This window comes from Belonocnema kinseyi, chromosome 2 (genome assembly GCF_010883055.1).
Source record: "Belonocnema kinseyi isolate 2016_QV_RU_SX_M_011 chromosome 2, B_treatae_v1, whole genome shotgun sequence".
NCBI lineage: Eukaryota > Metazoa > Arthropoda > Insecta > Hymenoptera > Cynipidae > Belonocnema > Belonocnema kinseyi.
The window spans coordinates 109,248,320-109,265,353 of record NC_046658.1 but is presented as its reverse complement, the minus strand read 5'-3'; the positions used below and the strand labels follow the sequence as shown (position 1 = coordinate 109,265,353).

The 17,034-nt window shown below is 27.3% G+C and overlaps 2 protein-coding genes across 6 annotated transcripts in view; one reads left to right on the top strand and one right to left on the bottom strand.

Annotated features, from left to right (window-relative positions):
• Window positions 1-3,267, bottom strand: part of LOC117167040 (histone demethylase UTY) — a 193,035-nt gene extending 189,768 nt beyond the window's left edge. For all 3 annotated transcript variants that reach the window (XM_033351607.1, XM_033351608.1, XM_033351609.1), the window contains exon 1: window positions 3,041-3,267. In XM_033351607.1, the coding sequence (XP_033207498.1) occupies window positions 3,041-3,108 (68 nt within the window). In that variant the 5' untranslated portion in view covers window positions 3,109-3,267. The remainder of the gene's footprint in view (window positions 1-3,040) is intronic.
• Window positions 3,268-7,622: 4,355 nt separating this feature from the next.
• On the top strand, window positions 7,623-15,322 carry LOC117167700 (FUN14 domain-containing protein 1). 3 transcript variants are annotated; one of them, XM_033352831.1, is made up of 4 exons: window positions 7,623-7,747; window positions 12,242-12,409; window positions 12,515-12,710; window positions 13,984-15,322. In XM_033352831.1, the coding sequence occupies exons 2-4, from the start codon at window positions 12,249-12,251 to the stop codon at window positions 14,164-14,166; spliced, it is 540 nt and encodes a 179-aa protein (XP_033208722.1). In that variant the 5' UTR covers window positions 7,623-7,747; window positions 12,242-12,248; the 3' UTR covers window positions 14,167-15,322. The 3 variants fall into 3 exon arrangements, with proteins under 3 accessions (XP_033208722.1, XP_033208720.1, XP_033208721.1); XM_033352829.1 differs by lacking the exon at window positions 7,623-7,747 and adding an exon at window positions 7,754-7,869; XM_033352830.1 differs by lacking the exons at window positions 7,623-7,747; window positions 13,984-15,322 and adding exons at window positions 7,754-7,869; window positions 13,321-13,848.
• Window positions 15,323-17,034: the final 1,712 nt, after the last annotated feature.

Sequence of the window (17,034 nt, the reverse complement as noted above, 5' to 3'; positions counted from 1 at the left end):
TATATTTTCAAATATCGAGAATCAAAATGGTCATTTTTAACATTTTAGGTGTGGTTATTTTAAGGGTGGTTTTTAGGGGTCTTGTCGAACTTTCTCACTCACCCTATAATTAGTTAGGTAAAAAAAGAGAATTTTTGACGTTTTTATATTTTCAAATATCGACAATCAAAATGGTCATTTTTAACATTTTAGGTGTGGCTATTTTAAGGGTGGTTTTTAGGAGTCTTGCCGAACTTTCTCACTCACTCTATAATTAGTTAGGTAAAAAAAGATAATTTTTCACGTTTTTATATTTTCAAACATCGACAATCAAAATGGTCATTTTTAACATTTTAGGTGTGGTTATACTAAGGGTGGTTTTTAGGGGTCTTGCCGAACGTTCTCACTCCCTCTATAATTATAATGATAAAAAAAGAGAATTTTTGACGTTTCTTTATTTCCAAATATCGACAATCAAAATTGTGATTTTTAACATTTTAGGTGTGGTTATATTAAGGGTGGTTTTTAGGGGTCTTGCCGAACGTTCTCACTCCCTCTATAATTAGTGAGATAAAAAAAGAGAATTTTTGACGTTTTTATATTTTCAAATATCGAGAATCAAAATGGTCATTTTTAACATTTTAGGTGTGGTTATTTTAAGGGTGGTTTTTAGGGGTCTTGTCGAACTTTCTCACTCACTCTATAATTAGTTAGGTACAAAAAGATAATTTTTCACTTTTTTATATTTTCAAATATCGACAAGCAAAATGGTCATTTTTAACATTTTAGGTGTGGTTATATTAAGGGTGGTTTTTAAGGGTCTTGCCGAACGTTCTCACTCCCTCTATAATTAGTGAGATAAAAAAAGAGAATTTTTGACGTTTTTATATCTTCAAATATCGACAATCAAAATGGTCATTTTTAACATTTTAGGTGCAGATATGTTAAGGGTGGTTTTTAGGGGTCTTGCCGAACTTTCTCAACCACTCTATAATTATTGAATTAAAAAAAGAGAATTTTGGACGTCTTTATATTTTCAAATATCGACAATCAAACTTGCATTAGGCAGGTCTAAATAATGGGTGATGTGTAAGGGTAGGTAACCCCTTAAAAAAATTTTTATTCGACAATTCTTTCCGACAGAATATTTTTTTTGCCGTCCTAATTGATTTAGGCAAAAAAAAATTGAAAATAATTTTTTTTAATTTCGTTCAAATGAACGATTGTAACTTCAAGTACATCCAAATAGTTTGCTTTTTAAACAGAGATGATGAATTTTCTGTCAAAAATACTAATCTTCAACCAAAACTTCCGCAAAAGTATTTCAATTTTCAATAAAAAAAAAGTTAAATTAAACAAAACAATAGAAGTTTTCAACGAAAAAGTTGCATCCTCACCAAAAACAGATTAGTTAACAAACCGTAAAGAGGCATTTTCAACAAAAAGCTGAATTTTTAGCCAAAAGATTTTAAGTTTTACATAAAAAAGCCCAGTTCTCAAAAAATTAATTAATTATAAACTAATAAGGATACAGTTTCAAGTCGAATTTTTGATCCAAAAAGACGAATTTTCAACAAAACAGTTGAATTATCAACCAAAGAAAATGAATTAGTCACCAAGAAGAACAAAAATGATCAAGTTTCAACCAAAAGAGAAAGAATTTTTAAGAAAATATCTAAATTTTCAAAAAAGCGGGCTTTTGAATTAAAATGATGAATCATCAATCACAAACCCTAATTTTTTAACAAAGTAGTTGCAGTTTAAACTAACCTTCTCTGACCAAGTTTTTAATTCCCTGACTTTCGAAAATTCCCTGACTTGTAGGAAGCCTGAATTAAACGCATAATTTCGATTTTGGTAAGTTTGAAACGAACGATTTGGATTTCTAAACAAAGTGTTGATTCTCATAATGTTCATAAAAATATCATCAGTGACATTATTTATATTTATGAATTTTTTCGTATATTTATTAAGAAAATATAATTTATTATAGTCATGTTTCCCACTTTCAAGAAAAGTACTCCAAATCCTGACACATGCGCATTGTTAATTTCTTTAATGAAAAGACCTGCGCATGTTCTTCGTCGCTTCAACTAAAATTTAGTTGAATTGACAAAATACCTTTAGTGTTGAAATACTAGTGTACTTTTTAAAATAAAGAAGGCTGACGATACAAGTATACGATAAACTGAAATAGAATTGATTAAAAAACACAAATTTGTTTTAATCATTGCAGGAAATCCAAATTTCACTAAAAAATTTTAGAATCTCCAGACTAATGTACCTGAAGTTCAGAACGTTCAAATAAACGAAATATTTCGTCCCAGTTTTATTTTATCAACAAATATTGCTCCACATACAATGGAAATGTAATGAATTTGCATTTTATGTCGTAATCTATTATTTGCAATATAAATGGATGAATATATCAGCACTGTTTATAGTTTACAAAGCCATCAGTAAAAATTGCGTTCATTTGAACGTTCAGAACTTAAAGCACATCCAGATTTAGACTATTTCTTTTACAATTAGGTAAACAAGCCAATATTACGGGCATTTAAATATCTGGACTTTAATTGAAAATCGAAACCCAAGGAGAATAAAAGTTAATAAACATGAATCTAAAAGTCATCAAAGAACGTGGTAAAGAAATTTATAATTGCTTTTTTACAACCTGAAATCTGTTCAAGGTTTTTATTTACATACACCAAGTTTCCACCCAAAACATAGATAAAAACTAACGGAAAAGCAGGCAAAACAGCCCTTTTTCTGACATTTTTCCACGCTTAAAAGCCCATATAAACATGATTGAAATTCCATACAAAAACCTGTTTTTTGGTTCCTGTTAAAAACGAACAGAAAGTGGAACGAGTGAATATGTGAGAAAGGATGTCAGTAGGTTGCAGGCGAGATTGAAAGGATGGCTCAAATTGCCCGCCTATTCTTGTCAGAAAATCGCCAGGTTGGATTTTGAAAGTTACCGGTTATAGAAATCTATGAAAATGCGAAAAGAAATGTTACGCTTGGGGGGAATAGTTTGTTGGATTAGATTAATAATTACCTATCCAGCTCAGAAAGTATCTGAAGTTCCTGAGGAGTCAAATTGATATCGTCTGTCTCCTGGGCCATTTTCACGGTCGGCGAGAGACGTTCGTCAGAAACCGGGGAAATACATATTCACGGAGCGATCAGGACCACTCTTCGCGAAAAAGGGAAATTCACAACACGCACTCACTTCACTTCGTCACTTCATTCGGAAAATACACTTTTTTCAAAACGATGGGTCAGGTTACGTCGTGACGGCAAACACGCGACGGAAGACGATTCTCGAGCGCAACCGTTGCTCAAGCCACTTTGTTTTTTGTCCCGCCGCGCATTGGCGGGAAGTTTTATATAGAAGAATTGACATTTTCCGGATGGCTGCAAAAATTCATTTTTAAAATTCCATGAGTTTTTATTTTTTCAATTTCACTGCCCATTAATATTTCAAGATAGATATTCTAATCTTGCAACGTTTCTAATATGCATATAATCTTTTAAATATTCAAATACAACATTTTTTTATTTTAATAAATAAATTTTTAATATATTACTTTCAATGCTGCCCCATCAGCCTAATTTAATTGATAAAGTGAAAAAGTGAGAAAAAAAATGCAAAAATTTCTAACGTAAAACATGACTAAAAGTGACTAGTATTTTTCTTAATCAAAAGAATTTAAAAGAACTTGATACATAAGACTTCAAAAGAATTCAAATTAATTCAAAAGAATTGGATAAAATTAAAAAAGTTCCACTGATTTGAGTGAAATTGGAGTGAATTTACAGGAATTTATGGGAAATGAGAAGAATTTGATGATATTAATACAAATTAAAATTGCATTTAAAAAATCAATTGAATTTAAAACAATTGAAAAATATGAAAATTTCATTGAGTAGAAATGAGTAAATAGAAGAAGTCAACAGGAGTAAAAATTCCAGCGAATTCCGACGAATTCAAAATACTTTAAAAGAATTCATGATAAATTAACCAAAATTAAAGGGAATTCCAAATGAATTTAAATTAATTCTTTAAAATCCATAAAAATATTATAAAATCCAGTGGAATTCTATGAACTAACGTTCACACAAAAAGAGGTCTGTTATGTGCATAGTAACACTTATCAATTCTAAAAATTAGATTAAATTATACATATATTTGATCGGCTTGCTTTGGCAAGATTAGATGAAATTCTAGTACTGAATATGGAGGTGAATACCAAGGTCACAATTACCAGAATATATTTTACAAGCCACACAAATTGTAATTTGCCCTGATTAAAATGAATTCATAAAATAATTAAGGTAGTTAAAAATGAAAAAATTTAGTTTCTCTAAACATAGGGGAAGGGAAGAAAGCTTGAAAAGGGACCATTCAAAAGATTTTCAAAATCAAAAAACAAATGATTTTAAAAAATTTTATTCCGAAAATCAAAATTTTTAATTATTTCGGAAAATGGATTTGCGAAATTAAAAATAATCAAAATTTTGAATTATTTTGAAAATGGTCAGAAATACAAGAAAAATAAAAAAAACTTGTAGCGACTGTTTCTTTAAATAGTGACTTATAGTGATTGCTTCTTAAAAAAGTGACTTATGTGACTGTGTGGCAGTCTTGTAAATCCTTCAAAATCCTCGGAAATCTCTTAAAATTTTTTAAATCTCATAAAAACTTTTGGATACTTAAATCAATGAAAAAATCCTTTGAATCTTTTAAAGTACCCTAAAATATTCCAAATCTTTTTCAATATTGTAATTCTTTTTAGTTTGTGAAAATTCCTTGGAATTTAAAAAAAATATTCACAAATTTTTTTAAAATTTTTAATTCTTGAACATTTTTAAAGCTCTTGAATTCCCTGGAATCTTTAAAAACACCCTAAATACTTTAAAATCCTTTGAAATTCCTCCAAGCTATCAACTCTATTAAAAATTCCTTGGAATCTTTTAAAATGTCCTAAAATATTTTAAAAACATAGAAATAATCGAACATCGTTGAAATCCTTAGAAATCTAGCTCTCAATCCTTGTAAATAAATTTTTCTAAATCCATGAAAATATCATAAATTCCTGCGAAATTACATGAAATCCCTTAATACCATTGAAACCCTCGAAATCTCATAAAATCCCTTGGAATCTTTTTAAATACCCTAAATCCCCACAGTTCCTTTAATATTCTTCACTGTCTTTCAAAATTCTAGAAAATTCAATAAAACTACCTAAACATTTTTTTAAATCTGTAAAAATCGTTTCAATCTTTGTAAATTCCCCGGAGTCTTTTAAAATGCCCTAAAATATTTTAAATATTTAAAAATATTTTAGGATATACCATAAAATGATTCAAAATATTTTTAAACACCTTGCGATTTTTAAAGGACGTGTAAAATCTTTAAAATTCTTAGAAAAACCCTGAAATACATATTTTAAACCCATTGAAATCCCTTGAAATTATTGACATGTATTGAAAATTCCTGTATTTTATGTAATTCGTGAAATTATAAATAAAATCTAATAATATTTCCTGATATTCTGACTAATTTATTAAAATACCTTAAAATAATTTAAACCCTCGGAAATCTGATAAAATCCCTTGGAATATTTTTAAATGTCCTAAAACCTTATAATAGGGCCTATAAAATAGTTCAATATCTTTTAAATGAGGATATCTACATAATGAAAAAAATTGGACTAAAATCTTCCGAATTTTTTCGTGACAATTGTGGAAATCTTTTTCAATTTTTTCTTGAAATTAATTTTTCAAAGTAGACAATCATTTGAAATTTTTGCATCAATCATAAAGAAAATTGTTTTATTTTCTAGAAATCTTTGATCATTCTTCAAAAAAACTTCTTTTCTCAAAATCCTCAAAAATTAAATTTAACAAAATTTGAAATTTGGAAGCTTTAAAATATTTTTTAATCTTTAAAAACTTCTTAACCTTCTACTCGTAAATATCTTTTAAAATGATTCAAAATTTTGTTTAAATAAAAAAAAAACTTTTGCAAAATTAAAAAAAAAATGCATTAAAATCTTTTAGATTCTTTTATGATAGTTTGGAAAATCTTGTTAAATCTTTTCAAATAATTTTAAATGCCTACTCTCTCACCATTAATTTTTGAAAAAAAAACAATCATTTTTAATTCACTTGATACCTTTCAAAATTCTTAAAAACTTTCTCAGCTTTCGGTTCAAAATCACTAAAGATCTACATTTTGTTCACAAAAATTGTAATTCTTGCAAGTTTTTAATTATTTTTTAATCTTTTCAAAACTTCTAAATGTCTCTTAAACTTAATCCTATAAAAAAATTTAGCAACATTTAAAACTTTTACTTTAAAATCTTCTACATTCTTTTTCGAAATTATACGAAATAATTTTAAGTTTGTAAATCCTTTTCAAATTTCTTTTCAAATTCATTTTTCTAAAGAAAAAATCATTTAAAATGTTCACAGGAATCTTAAGAACATTTTTGATTCTTTTGAAACTTCAAAATTCTTAAAAAGATTCTTTTTCAAAATATTAAAAATCTACATTTTGTTTGAAATCTCGTTAAATCTTCTCAAAATTTCAATTATTCTCAAGACTTTACAAAACTTTTAAATATAATTTTTTAAAATATTTTAGTTTTCTAATATTTTTTTAAGTCCGCCTAAATTAAAAAGATGTTAAAATAATCCAAATTCTTGTTTGATAATATTTGGGAAATATTGAAAAACGTTTAAAAATAATTTTAAATACCTCTTCACTTAAAACTGATTTTTGAAAATAAATAATAATTTTACATTTTCCTAGAAACTTAAGAATATATTTTCATTTTCTTAAAACCTTTTAAATTTCTTAAAACCGTTCTAAGCTTTTTGTTCAAAATCATTGAACATGTATATTTTCTGTAACAAAATATTCAAATCTTTTCAAGTTTTAAATTATTTTAAAATCTTTTAATATCTCCTGAAGCTACTAGAGTTAAAAAAATTTTGTTTTGCAAAATTAAACAATTTTACTTTAAGATCATCTATATTCTTTTTCGAAATTGTAGGCAAAATTTGAAAGGAATATTTAAAAATTTAGATTTTGTTTGAAACATGTATTTGTAAATTTTGTGAAGATTTCAGCTTTGAATTGGAAAATTCACTCTTTGTTTCTTAAACGATATTACAAAAATTGTACATTTTTCTAATATGTATTAGTAAAGTTAGATTCAATATTGTTGAATATATGCAATTTGTAAAATAAAAAAAGAATAATTTATTAAAATTCCAAATTTGCGGACTTTAGGTTGGGAATATTAAATTTAAAAAAAAAAAACATTTTTTCCTTATTAGAAACAAAGATATTCTTAGAAGGGTATAGAAAATTTGAAATCAAAACTCTGCGAAAAAAATGAGGTTAGGAGTACAATATTTCAAATTTACTTTCTTTATGAAAGTAATTGCCCGAATTTTATATAAACCTAGTTATAGGCAATTCCTACTAGTTTTCTTCTATTCAGCTATGACCGTCTATTAAGGGTAGTTAAAATGTTGTAATCTACGCCGTAATTTTATTCCTGCGTGAGACCTGACAAAAGTGACATTAGTCGAAAAACTACCACCACTTTTCGAATTCTGTCACCTTGAAATTGTTGAAATTGTCGGGTGCGGACTGCGGATGTGATCTGTCAGCCAAGAAGTCCAAAAACATTCGTTTCCTTTCGAGTGTGGATCGATTGTTTAATTCTTCTAATCTCGAAGTACCTAGGTGAGCCCTCCTCTCCAGCACTAATTAAAAGGATGTAATTAACATTGACTATTTGTGGGTGTAATGTCTCGCAGACTAAACAAAAAGGCTTTCTCTACCGGAGCAACAAAACTCTTTAAACGGTAGTTTTTTTCTTTATTTTAGAGTTAGCTACTGTGCTTATTTCGGGTTTTAGCGGCGAATAGTTCATATATACGTTTTCAGAAGGATCTCACTAGTTTTGTCATTTAATGATTTAGATTTATTTGAATATTTCAATGAGGAAAAATCACGAGTTCAGAGTGGTGTTGCCAGGATAATTATCGATATTTTCGTTCTGAACGAGTGCTCTTTATGCCTTTGTTGTCATTGCAAAAATTGGAGACTTTTTCTGTCTTTCAGATTCCTTTGTTTCTCTCTGTTATACGATCCCTTTTTTCACTTTATTTTAGTAAATTGTTACAATAATTATAAATTTATAACCAATACGCAGTAGAGCATTTTAAGTAAATGTGCGTGATACGATCTCTCAATTATGGATTCAATTTGGAATAAAGCTTGACTCGTCATGTCCTATTTTTAGTAACAATCATTTTTAGTTTTATAACCTAACATTTTTTTAACATTTTTGAACAATTAATTTTTGATGTCCCGAATATTTTACGAATTGAATTGTATGAATCACATTTTTTTAAATTTGCAATGTCACTTGTGGTTATTGATTTTAAAATATTTCACGGTGGTGTCATGATTTTATTTAAATGAATGAATAAGATGTAAAATTATTTGCTGTAGATAGTGATTCATAAATTTTATTAAAAGTAAGACATTTTTGAATGTTTGTCTGCTACACCGGCATTGTAAATTCTTAAACGCAAATATTATGTAATAGATACTTATCATAATTATTACTAGATCATTATCATAAATTTTACCAGGCCATTTGGAACTTACAAGCTTTTATTTCTTTTAAAATTAAATGGAATAAATTTATTGAAGAACCAAACGTAATATTCAGTTTTTTCTTTTTTTATTTGAGTAAAAATCGTAATAAATTATAATATAATATTTCAATGAAAAACTTATATTCAGAAACAGTACAACAAAATTAATTTGTTAAGAGAAATACTTGTCGTAGGATGCCTGCTCACCTGCAAAAAACCTGAAATGATTAGGGTCACTGACTATTAATATTACAAAATTTCCCTTAAAATTAACCGAAAAAGGCTATGACTAACGGAAAATTCCGTAACAATAGACAGAATTTTTAACACAATAAATGAATTTTCTATGAAAAAATAAATTTTCATTCAAAAAATTGAACAGCTACATTTTCAGTGGAAAAAATTCATTAACAACCAAAGAGATGAATTTTCAACTAAAAATATAGAACTTTTAAGTGGATTAGTTAAAATTTCAATCTAAACAATAATAATTTTAAACAAAAAAGAAACGAATTAAAAAAATATTTAGTTAAACTTTAATCAGAGATGAATTTTCAGTTAAACTGATAAATCTCCATCAAGAAAATATTGCTAACAAAAGTTCAACTGCTTTCAACGAAGTAGTTGAATTTTCAATAAACAAAAATCGTATCGACGGAAAATGTAATAGTTGATATTCAAACCAAAAAATATTTTAATTCTAAATAAAAAACAGTTGAATTCAACCAAAAAACTAATTTCCAACAAGAATCGTATCCGAATAGTTCCATTTCGAAAAAGGTGGACTTTCAACCAAGAAGATTAATTTTCTTAAAAAATGACGAATTTTCAACTGAAAAGGATTACATGTATATATATTTTTTCAACAAACGTGTTAAATTTTCAACAATATGATTAATTTTCAACTAAAATGATGAATCTTTAAGTGGACTAATAGAATTTTAATCCAAAAAGATGAATTTTCAACTAAAATTGTGAATCATTAAATAGAATAGATAAATTTTTAACCAAAAACATAAATTTGTAATAAAAAAGTTTAACTTTCATCCAGGTAGTTTAATTCTCTTTTAACTGAAATAGTTCAATTTTCATTTAAAAAATTTTTACAAAAAATGGAATAGTGTGGTAAGAGTGTAATATTTCAATTTTATACTTAATAATTAATTTTTAACAAAAGGGTTTAACTTACATTCAAGTACATGAATTTCCATCAAAAAGAGATAGATTCACATCATAAAATGTAATATTTGATATTTTAATCGAAAAAGAATTTAATGCACAAGAATTTACAACAGAACACTTTTTGTTGTGAATTCATCTCGTTTTGATGAAAATTCATGTACTTGGTTGTAACTTAAAACCTTATGTTAAAAATTAATTATTTAGTATATAATTGAAATATTTTTTAAAATAAAAATTGAACTATTTCAGTTAAAAATGTATCATTTTAGTTTAAAATTGATCTTTTGTCAGAGAATTAAACTACTTGGATGAAAGTTAAACTTTTCTTTATTACAAATTTAGGTTTTTGGTTAAAAATTGATCTATTCCAGTTAAAGATTTAGTTGAAAATTCATCATTTTGAATTAAAATTCTATTATTCCACTTAATGATTCATCATTTTAGTTGAAAATTGGTCTTTTTTATGAAAATTGAATTAGTATGTTGAAAATTAACTTTTGTGGTAGAAAATTAACTTTCTTAAATGGAAATTGAGCTATTCCATTTTTTGATCATATTTCATATTTTTTAATTCAGAATTCAACTATTTAATGGAACATTTTTTTAGCTGACAATTTAACATGTATTTTGATAAAAATAAAAATCTTCGTAGAAATGTATGTATTTTGATGAAAAATCGTCTTTCTTGGTGGAAAATTCATCTTTTTGTTTAAAGATTCATCTACCTTGTTGAAAATGCAATATTTCTACTTGAATAATTAGGATTTTGTAGCGTTTTAAATTGAATTTAATTAAGTCATCGCATTGGTTTTACTTAAATATGCAATCCAAAACCTTACTACAGGTATCAAATTAACTTTTTACTAATTTCTCTATATACATTTTTTGCTTTTTATTTACATTATCGACATGTTTCAAACTTAAATTATTATATATTTTCCAGTTTCACCTTCAGTTTTTTTTTATTAACATGGAACTCAGAATGTAATAATATAATTAATTTTTATCACAAAAATAGAATGCTTTATTCCGTTTTTTCTATATTTTGATTGATTTTTATTTAACTCAAGTTCTCCCAAACATAAAAAAGGAACTTTTATTTTTCAAAGTTAAATATCTACTCAATTTTAAGTACATGAAGATAAAATAAAACTTAGTCTTAATTACTATCAAAATTCATGGAATTTGAGTCCAATTCAAGAAACGGTTAATTATGTTTTTAGTATTATTTATTTAATTAATCAATGGTGATACTATATTCAAGAATTTCTTGAATGGTTTCGTACTGTTAAAAATTCATACCTGGAAAAATCTTGAGATACCTGAAAAAACCTGGAATTTCCTAGATATTTCTCTCCAGGATTTGAGTAGACACCTTGGGCCAGCAGGTTTTACGGTTTTTTTAACTCTTTTTTTTTATCTTGTGAACATAGAATATTCTGCTGATTAAATCTATTTTTAATTTTAAATCAGACAGGTTTTAGACAACACGTATTTTACCCATTTTAGATCAAACATTTTTCCAAAAAGTTACGAGTTTTTGAATTTTGACGTCTGTTTAAAAAACACACAAAAATCTTCTATATCTTTTTTCGTCTATTTTTAAACTTATGGAAAAAAGATTTTCTGGAAAAACCCAGTTTTTGATTTTTTTATTCAATATTTTTTAAGTTTTCAGCGTTGTGCGAACTAAACTATTTTTTAAGCAAAAAATTCTCGCATTCGCAACAATGGTTTAGCCCACATAAAACTCACACGATGTTTTTCCTGATGGAACACCAAATTAAACAAAAATTGGTAAAAATGAAGTGTTTTTATGTAATTCAAAATTTTAATACGAAAATATTCAATTTTGAGATTCTTTAAGTCATAATAAAATTGTTCAATTTTGAACGCTTTGAATTAGAAATTATGCAATGTCAACTTCTTTCTAATAAAATTATGCAATTTTCAAATTCTTCAACTTTAAGAGCTTTTTAAAGCATTTTTTTCAATCTATCCAATTTAATTTTTTAACTTAATTCCATACGAAATATTGTCCTTTTTCAAAATTTCACCTGATCTAAAATCGTTTGGATTGGCACTTTTTCAATTCAGAATCGTTCAATATCTATTTTTAATTTCTTAAACGAATTCAGTTCAAAATGATTAATTATTGTTTTAAAAATGTTTTAAGCTTAATATTTAAAAATGTGTTAATTACTTGATTTTTAAATAGTTTATATTTTTATTGTCAGTATGAAAACTATAGAATTTTGAAGAAATAATTCCTGCTTTTTTGTATAGGCTTTGAAGATCAAATACGCGTAACTCAGTGGATTTTTTTCTGAAATCTTAAAAAATGAGTTTTAATATAAAATAGTTTTTTTTTTAAATAATATTCTTGCAGCATTACGATGAGCAATCCTAACGCAAAAAAGAATAAAGAAGATTCCAACCGAGAGGTTAGCGACCTGGACATTTCGAAAGAAGCGAAAACCATGATCGAAAAAATATTAGGGGATGTTAGCAAAACCTCCGCTACGAAACAAATCGTTATCGGCACCACATCAGGATGGTTCGTGTTTTTCGATTATTTTTAAACAGCCTCAAATATATTATTTTGACATCAAACTTATATTAAATTTTTTTTTAATTTAAAAAAATGTTATTCCATTTCTAGGATGACCGGTTTCTTGACGATGAAAGTTGGGAAGATGGCAGCTTTTGCAGTAGGCGGGGGCATAATCATTCTTCAAATTGCAGCACACCAAGGTTACATAAAAATCAACTGGGATCAAATTCAAAAGAAAGCCGACAAAATCGCAGACAAAGTGGAAGAGAGAGTCACTGGCGAGGGACCCAAATTGCTGGACAAGGTATGAAGATAAACAATTAATTCTTAATTTTTATTCGATAAAGTGCATTTATTTTATTTTAATAATATTATTTAATAATAGTATTTTAATAATATTATTTGCTACTGAATCTTTTCTTACCATGGCTCATTTTTTCGGGGAAAATATTCTCTTAAGTCTACTGTTTTCAATTTCGAAAATAAAAATTGTTATGGCTGTAATCGCTAAAAAATTTTTTAAACAAATAATTATGTTGGAAGATTATTTACTTATATTAAAAACTGGAAACAGTAACGTTGTAGGGAATGTTTACCCGAAAAAATAAGCCATGATTAATTGAAATTCAACTATCGTAGAAAAATTGTTATGAAGCGACGGTAAGAAAAAATTCAATTAGAAACATTACTGATAAATAATTATTTTTTGTAAGTATTAATTTTTTTTAATAAAAAAGAATGTTCTTTTCAAATCATAGAATAAAAATGAAGCTCTGCGATCAAAAATGGGCGAATGCAATGTTTTAATTTTCTTTTTTAATTTTCCTAAGAGATATTCTTAGTTCGTGTTTAGGTTTGAAAGGCGAAAACTGACAGCATTTTGAGTTGAAACTAGCCTTTTCTGTTATTTGCAGGTAGGGAATTGGTGGAGGACGAACTCTTTTCTGGGAACAAGTTTCGTCGGCGGTTTCATAATCGGCCTAGCCTCATAAATAAAGGAATAAAAGTCAAAAAGAATCCCAGATTTTATACAAGTATTGCGCTTTGGGCCAAAAGCTCGCGTTAGAAACGAGAACAGTATCTTTGCAAACTATGAACTTAATTAGTAAGAATATTAGCTCTATAAATTAAATGAATGAATAAATGTAGTTTGAAGTAGCTTTAAGATAACAAAGAGGTCATGAAAGACTACTTTCGCGCTCTTTTTTCCACTAGTTAAGTTGAAAAAGAGTGTCTTTTTGTAATTTTCTACGCAACTTTGCAATCTGCATCACATTATTGCCATTTAACAAACGCTCTTTAAATATAAATAAGTTTAATGAACCTCTTGTAAACCTTAAATAGAAATTAGAAACAAAGCTCAATACTTGTTGAAGATTGCAGAAAATGTTCGCTGTCATTATAAGCCTTTTATTCGAATAAAAGTTATCTTACAAAATTAGCATTCGCCTATCTTATTGCACTCTCATTTCATCAAATTGCTTTTTCTCCTTTCTCTTTTGCTTCCTAAATCTTTTCAAAATCTGAACTTCTGGAAAATTGCTTTCTGTAAAAAGGAAATCAACCTTCTTTTCCAGATGGAGAGGTATGTCGACAAAAAGTTGGATAAAGCTGAGCAGCTTTTGAAAAATGGCGAGTCTCGCACTCGTCGTTGGTACCATTCAATAACTGGTGATTCCTCTTTCAAAGTAAAAGAAATTCACATCTTCCTAGCAGCATTTGGAGCTGGTGTCGCTATTGGCCTCGCTTCAGCAAACTAGGTAACGCAATGCTGTACTCTGAATGTAAGTACGAGATTTCACTCGAGACTTTTGGAAACCTTCAGTTTGGATCGGCACAATACTGGCGACGATACAACAAACGAACTCGCCAGTATTCACGAACGAAGAGAATGGTTCTTAGAACATACGCAAAAAAATTCGTAAAGAAACAGAACTTTTCTAACATATATCTTTGACAAAGAATCCAAGTTTTTGCTAGATTACAGATTGGAAGTTTCAGGAAAGACGATTGGCTATTTTAATAATTAATCAATTGTTTAAATCTGACTTTTACATCGGATTCGAATTTATGGCCTTATGAAGATTGAATAGGGATGAGAAATTTGAAAAAATGATTTGCTGCCAGTTAATTTGTAGAAAATATACAATAATGAGTATGCTAAATATTTAAAAACTAGGAAAGTGCTTCAAATTTAAGAAGCATGTAGAATTCAGTGTTTCAGTAGATCGAAGTGTAATTTTAGTGCCCGTCTCTGCCTTTGATATTTTACTTTTTCAGGGAATTTCGTTTAACGGAGAAAATCCGGAAAATTAAAAAAAAAAATTATTACTTTGACTTGGAACGGGGAATATTAGAAAATAATTATAATTCTATTTTGAAACAGGAAATTTTCGATACAAAATTGTGAGTCAGATCTGGAGTAAGACATTTTTCACAATAATTACAATTTACTTAAAGAGGAGAATTTTCGAAAAGCATTTTGATTCTAATTTGGAACAGGGAATTTTTCCATATCCATGTATATATTCATATCTGACTCAAAAGTTTTGTTAGAAAATTCCCTGTTTCAAATCAGAATCATAATTATTTTCGAAATTTCCCAGTTCTAAATCAGAATTTAGAATTTGGAACACAGCATTTTCTAAAAAGAATTATGATTCTGTTTAGAAATAGGGAATTTTCGAAAAAAAATTAATAATTCAGATCTGGAATAAAGAATTTTCCAAAAGAATTAAAATTATTCACATCTAAGCAACAAATTTGTCAAAATAATTTCTGATTTGGAACATGACATATTTACGTAAAGATTATAATTCAGATCTGGAATAAGGATTTTTTAAAAAATAATTACAATTTTTACTTGGAAGATGGCATTTTTTTAAAGACTGATCATTCTGAGTTGGAACAAGGAATTTTCGAGAAATAATTATAATTCATATATGGAACAAGGAATTTTTCAAAAGAATTACAATTTTGAATTGGAAGCGGAAATTTTTGTAAAGAATTATGATGCCGATTTAGAACTGGGAAATTTCGAAAATAATTATGATTCTGAATTAAAACAGGGAATTTTCTAACAAAACTTGTAAGTCAGGCATGGAACAAGGAATTTTCCAAAAGAATTATATTTTTTAGTTGGAAAAGGGAATTTTTCAAAAAGAATTACAAATATTTCATTTTGAACGAAGAATTTTATAAAAAGAATAATGATTCTGATTTGAAATAGGGAATTTTCGAAAAAAAATCAATAATTCAGATCTGGAAGAAAGAATTTTCCAAAAGAATTAAAATTATTCAGATCTGAGCAAGAAATTTGTCAACATAATTACAATTTGGACTTATTAGAACGGAGAATTTTCGAAAAGAATTATGATTCTGATTTAGAATATGACATATTTAGGTAAAGATTATAATGCAGATCTGGAACAAAGATTTTTTTTTGAACAATTACAATTTTTACTTGGAAGAGGGCATTTTTTAAAGCTTATAATTCCGAGTTGGAACAAAGAATTTTCGAGGGAAAAAATTATATAATTCATATCTGGAACAAGGAATTTTTCAAAAGAATTACAATTTTGAATTGGAAGCGGGAATTTTTTTAAAGAATTATGATTCCGATTTAAAACAGGGAATTTTTTAACAAAACTTGTAAGTAAGATATGGAATAAAGAATTTTCCAAAAGAATTACAATTTTGTCTTGGAAGAGGAAATTTTCGAAAAGAATTATTCTTATTGACAAGAGAGAATTTTCCAAAAGAATTCAAATTCAAAGTTTGGATATGGACATTAAAAAAAAAGTATAATTAACAGACCGAGAAAATGAAAACTTGACCAGAAGAAAACCAAAAATTACCTTGAATTTAAAAACATCCACCTAGTGTAACTCTGTTAAAATTTTTTAGATAAAAGATTTTTTTACAAGAATTCGAAAAGAGGTTTTTTTCTAATTGAAAAAATACTGAGTCGTAGATAATTTTTCGAAAAATGTAGGTTTATAGACTAAAATCTAATTCAATTCTGAATTTCGAATCTCTTTAGAATATCTTCTGCAGTCATATTGTTTGATCAGCCATTCGTGATAAAATTCTGATATTATTTGTGTTGCATTCAGAATACAGCAAGCGTACAAAAAAAAACTTACTAGAATTTCACCTACTCTTTTAGAATTCTACCTCAAAGGATTCTAGTAGATTTTAAGATATTTAGAAGCACAGTGATTTTTCATTTTACTTGTATTTATTAATTTATACGCGCGGATTGTTTTTTTTCATCCAAAATGGATGAGTCGATTTTTTTTAGCTGTGGCCACTTCTCAATTTCCATGAGAAGAAAGCAGGTTTTTTATGAACGTCAAACTTAGAGCAAGGATATAATCACTAGCTCGGTTTTGACAAACATGTATTTTCTCCGAACAAAGTCTGATTTTTAATTTTTAGGAATCAGTCACAAATTTTGTATTACAGTTTGAATCCATCGATTTTTTTAAATTTATTAAAACAGCAATTCACTGTAAATATTTTCGGTTTGACGTTTACGTCGAAAAAAATGTTACCAACGAGAAAAGAACTTGAATGTATTTCCTAATCAATGTAGCCAGGATTTCTGAAGACATTCCTGACTTTAA

Coding starts and splice junctions, on each gene's coding strand:
- LOC117167700 (XM_033352829.1), top strand. CDS start 7,811: ATGTCTCGCAGACTAAACAAAAAGGCTTTCTCTACCGGAGCAACAAAA. Junction 7,870..12,241: donor GCAACAAAACTCTTTAAACG/GTAGTTTTTTTC, acceptor ATATTCTTGCAG/CATTACGATGAGCAATCCTA. Junction 12,711..13,983: donor GACCCAAATTGCTGGACAAG/GTATGAAGATAA, acceptor CTTCTTTTCCAG/ATGGAGAGGTATGTCGACAA.